The sequence below is a fragment of the Myotis brandtii genome, unplaced genomic scaffold (genome assembly GCF_000412655.1).
Source record: "Myotis brandtii unplaced genomic scaffold, ASM41265v1 scaffold674, whole genome shotgun sequence".
Taxonomy (NCBI): Eukaryota; Metazoa; Chordata; class Mammalia; order Chiroptera; family Vespertilionidae; genus Myotis; species Myotis brandtii.
The window spans coordinates 228381-233546 of NW_005370630.1; the positions used below are offsets into that span (position 1 = coordinate 228381).

A 5166-nucleotide genomic window follows, 5' to 3' on the forward strand; every position below is an offset into this window, starting at 1 on the left:
CCGCGCGCCCCGCCCGCGGCCGGCCTCCGTCGTAAGTTCTGGACTACGCGCACCTCCCGTATTGCCCTCTGGACTCGAATCCTCAACCTATTACCTCTGCGCCTCCCACTGAGCAACTCGACCCAGTTCAATAGCTTCTACCTGACCAATCTCCCCTTCGCTCCCCCACTTCTACTACCATCTTCTCCCCACTGCTACCGCCCTTATTCAAGCCACCACTCTATCCGTCCTGGATCATTGCAACCACCGTTTTTCTGGTCCCCTGGCTTTCGTTTTGCCTCCTCACTAACAAGTCATACATACCACAACCAGCAGAGTGTTAAATTTTCTAGACATCCTCTCGGCGCCCCGTCCTAGGGACAGTGTGACTTAAATGATTGGGGTATAACCCCCTCCCAAGTCCTGCCATTGGCAAGCGCCTTGAGTCATTCAGGCTTGATCCTGGTTGTTGCGTTCAAACATCCATGTGAGAACGCAACGCCGATTGGCTGCCTCCAGGATACTAATGGTCATTATCCCGTTTCTCGCAGTAATTCTGAACCAAATGAGAGGAAAGGCCTAGACAGGAAGGGAGAAGGCAAAAAAAGATAGGCAGGAGCTGTTGATGAAGTACAATCATGGAAGGAAAGGAAACTGCCCCCTCCCCCCATTAAAAAAAGTCTTCTTGCCCTGGTCGGCCTGCAGACTAAAGGGTCCCAGGTTCCATCCAGGTCAGGGCACGGCTCGATTCCCCCCCAGCAGGGGGCGTGCAAGAGGCAGCCAATCAATGATTCTCATCATTGATGTTTCTATCTCTCTTCCTCTGTGAAATCAATAAAAAATACATATTAAAAAAAGTTTTCTTGAAATATAATTCACATACCATTCAATTCACCCATTTAAACTATAATTCAATGGTTTTTAAAATATATTACATTAATTTTTAAAAATTGTGGCTGGGCCAGCGTGGCTCAGTGGTTGAACGTTGACCTATGAACCAGGAAGAGAGGTCAGAGTTGGATTCCTGGTCAGGGCATAGGCCAAGGTTGTGGGCTGGATCCCAGTGTGCGACTGCCTCCTGATCAATTATTTTTTCTCATCATTGATGTCTCTATCATCCTCTCCCTCTCCCTTCCTCTCTGAAATCAATATATATGTGATAAATTAAAAAAAAAACTTTGCCATCACCCCAAACAGAAACTTTGTACCCTTTAGCAATTAATTCTTCATTGCCTCCTTTCCCCTGCCCTTGGTAAACTTTAATCTACTTGCCTCTATGAATTTGCCTATTCTAGATATTCCATGAGAGTGGAACCATATAATATGTGTTCTTTTGTGTCTGCCTTACTTCACTAAAGCATGTTACAACAATGTTGTAGCATGTATCAGAACTTAGATTTCTTTCTTTCTCTTTCTTTCTTCTTTCTTTCTTTCTTTCTTTCTTTCTTTCTTTCTTTCTTTCTTTCTTTCTTTCTTTCTTTTCTTTCTTTCTCTTTCCTTGGAGAGTGGAATAGAGAGGGAAACACAGAGAGAAACATCAACATGAGAGAAACATATTGATTGGTTGCCTCCTGCAGGAGTCCCAACCAGGGCCCAGGCCAGGGAGGAGCCTGCGACCCCGGGACCCTTTGGTCTGTAGGCCAAGCAGAACTTAAATTCTTTTTATGGCTGAATAATATTGTATGTATATACAACATTTTGTTTATCTGGTCAACTATTGATGGACCATTAGGTAGAAACTTTTTTTTTAACAGGCTTTTAAAAAAATTTATTTTTAGAGAGAGAGGAAGGGAGAGGGAGAAAGAAACATCCATGTGAGAACACAACATTGATTGGCTGTCTCCTGCATGCCCTCCCACCTCCCCCAGGAATCAAATTGGTAACTTTTTGGTGCATGGGACCCAACCAGCTGAGCCACACTGGCCAGGGCGGAAACTTTGTTTTGATATATTTTCCAAATAATTGAGGTTTCAAGAAATAAATAATAAATAATCCCGTGTAATTTTGTCAGTTTTCAATCTCCCTAGAAATTTGGGACCATGGTGCTTCTCTTTCCTTCTCTTCAAGCTATTTGCATGTTATCTCACTACTACAGAATAAAGTGAACAAATGCACCTCACAAGGGCCTGCATGACCCGAACTCTGTAGACATCTCCAACCTCTTGAATTCCACAGATTGATCTCTTGGTTTTCATAACAGCCATTTGCTCTTTTACCTCTTCACTTTACACATGCTGTTCCCTTTGCTTGGAACACCCCCACTGCTTTCCCCAATTAAGCGAGGCGCCCTTGCTAGTTGCTTCTAGCTTTTTCTTCTTAAAACATTCATTATTGTGTCCTGGCGGATGTGGCTCCTCAGTTGGTTGAGCGTGGTCCCATGCACCGAAAGCTTGCTGGTAACCATGTCAGGGCACATACCCAGCTTGTGGGTTCAATCCCAGTTGGGATGTTTATGGGAGGCAACTAATCCATGTTCACTTACATTGATGTTTCACATCGATGTCTTCCTCTCCCTTCCTCTCTCACTAAAAATCAATAAAAGCTTATTGAGAAAACACATTGTGAGTGCTGATTCCTCTTTTCCCCCATCTGTCTGTAGCTCCTTAAAGGAAGGGCATATCTTGTTCACCACTGTAACTTTCACACCAATTATAGATTCTTAGTAACATAAATAATGATTTACGTTTCCTGTATAGCTTAGTTCCATAATCCATGGTAAGATTGTTAGGATCATGGACAGTGGGAGTGAAAGCGAGACTTAGGTTGAGTCTTGGGGATTCCTAGGCCTTCAGAGGAGGGAAATGCCTCAAGCCAAGGGAAGGTGTAGTTTAGACTCTGGGGGTTGGGAGGGGTGGGGGTGGGGTGGGGCGAGGTATTTGTTGCTGCGTCGCTACACCAGACTTTACGGTGAAGTGAGGTCAGGGGCCCTACCCACAGCTAGAGTGTGATCATGTGACTACCAACATGGCCACCGCCTTGGCTCAGTCCAGGAAGGGGCGGGGCCTGGGGCGGGGCCGGCTCAGACTCAGGTTCAAGTGGGACTGGCTCGCAGTTACTGACATCTTATCATGGAGGCGAACGGGTTGGGGTGAGTTCTCCGCACGCGCTCGGCGTGGCCAGCGAGGCTTCTAACTTGTAGCGGAGGAATCTGTCCGTGTGCCCGGTTCCCCTGGAGAGTCCCCAGCCCGAACCCCAGGGTCCGGAATCCCGAAGATCCTCCAACCTTGGATTCCCGAGACCGTCCCAGGGCCGCCTCGCGGGACTGCGCCCCCAGACCTTCGTAGGGGATGCTCCCAGGACCTTCTAATCTTCAACTAGGATCCCCATTTCCGGACCGTCAGCTCTGATCCCTCCTTGACCAGCGCCCAGATGCGGAACCCGCCCACTTCCACTCCCCTGTCCCCGTGGTTTCTGGTCCAGAGACCCTCAGCCTCTCCTTTCTGCCCCCTCTCCCCCCGTCTTCCCAGTGGCTTCGAGCTCGGGGAGCTGGGATGTGGGTGGGGTAGAGGCCCCAGCGCGGGCCTGCCGTCCTGTGCTCCACCTGATAGGCAGAGAGGAGGCAGATGGCCGGAGCCACGGCTCGGGAGCCGGTCTGGGGCAAGCAGATAACGGCGCTAGACTGAATCCGCCTGAAGGACCGGCGCCTTCCCCACCCTTCAGCCGAGCTTACTGACACCTGCTCCCCTTCCCGCCCCACTCCAGGCCCCAGGGCTTTCCGGAGCTGAAGAATGACACGTTCCTGCGAGCGGCCTGGGGGGAAGACACAGACTACACTCCGGTCTGGTGCATGCGGCAGGCCGGCCGCTACTTACCAGGTCAGGGGCAGGGCTTGAGTTTGGGTAAAACTCTGGAGAGCAAAAAGCTTTTGAGCCCTAACCGGTTTGGCTCAGTGGATAGAGTGTCGGCTTGCGGACTGAAAGGTCCCAGGTTCGTTTCCAATCAAGGGCATGTACCTTGGTTGCTGGCACATCCCCAGTAGGAGGTGTGCAGGAGGTAGCTGATTGATGTTTCTAACTCTCTATCCCTCTCCCTTCCTCTCTGTAAAAAATCAATAAAATACATTTTAAAAAAGCTTTTGAGGTGCAGGGGAGGGCTCTTGAGGTTCCTCCAGGCTGAGCCCTGCCCTCCCTCTCCTGTCTACAGAGTTCAGGGAAACTCGGGCTGCGCAGGACTTTTTCAGCACCTGTCGATCCCCAGAGGCCTGCTGCGAACTGACGCTGCAGGTGAGGGGCCCACAGAAGAGGGAGGGACTTCTGCCCTCAGCTCACCACTTAGCAACCTGTCTCCTGTTCCCTATAGCCACTGCGTCGCTTCCCTCTGGATGCTGCCATCATCTTCTCCGACATCCTTGTCGTACCTCAGGTACATGCTCAAACCTGACTCTGGAATATGGACACTTATCCTCACTGGACAGTGGGGAAGAGATGGAGTTTGGCTGAGCTTTATTCTCCCCTTCCTCTTTCCTGGCATGAGCTGAACAGAGCCTTTCCTCCTGGAGTTACAGGTTGGAAACACAGGTGTTTTCTCCCCTTCCAGGCACTGGGCATGGAGGTGACCATGGTGCCTGGCAAAGGTCCCAGTTTCCCAGAACCATTAAGAGAAGAGCGGGACTTAGAGCGCCTCCAGGACCCAGCAGCAGTGGTCTCTGAGCTGGCCTACGTGTTCCAGGCCATCACCCTCACTCGACAACGGCTGGCTGGGCGTGTGCCCCTGATTGGCTTTGCTGGTGCCCCGGTAATGTGGAACAGGGCAGGCACTTGGGCCTGGGGCAGTCACTCCGGCAGGTCTGGGATAGGCAAGGGAAGGAAGCGTCAGGTAGGCTTCTACACCTTGGCATTCTCTTTGTACCTTTTGCAGTGGACTCTGATGACGTACATGATTGAGGGCGGCAGCTCAAGCACCATGGCTCAGGCCAAGCGCTGGCTTTACCAGAGACCGAAGGCCAGTCACCAGCTGCTTCGCATCCTCACTGATGCTTTGGTACCATATTTGGTGGGACAAGTGGTTGCTGGTGCCCAGGTGAGTCCTGAGGGAGAGACAAATAGGCTGAGGTTTAGTCCATAAGGACCAGAAGCAACATAGTTCCTTGCACCTGAGAGAGGGTAGGTGTCTTAATGCCAGGCATGAAAGCAGCTTAGCTTGCAGTGATCTGGCTGGAGCAGCTAAGTCCATCCAACACTGGCGGGG

At 50.5% G+C, this 5166-nt stretch overlaps 1 protein-coding gene across 1 annotated transcript in view; it reads left to right on the forward strand.

Moving 5' to 3' along the window:
* Window positions 1-2924: 2924 nt before the first annotated feature.
* UROD (uroporphyrinogen decarboxylase) overlaps window positions 2925-5166 on the forward strand; it is a 3704-nt gene continuing 1462 nt past the window's right edge. Inside the window, exons 1-6 of the mRNA XM_005881253.2 lie at window positions 2925-3067; window positions 3682-3794; window positions 4123-4202; window positions 4279-4341; window positions 4516-4713; window positions 4837-4998. Coding sequence (XP_005881315.1) covers window positions 3048-3067; window positions 3682-3794; window positions 4123-4202; window positions 4279-4341; window positions 4516-4713; window positions 4837-4998 — 636 coding nt within the window. The 5' untranslated portion in view covers window positions 2925-3047. The remainder of the gene's footprint in view (window positions 3068-3681; window positions 3795-4122; window positions 4203-4278; window positions 4342-4515; window positions 4714-4836; window positions 4999-5166) is intronic.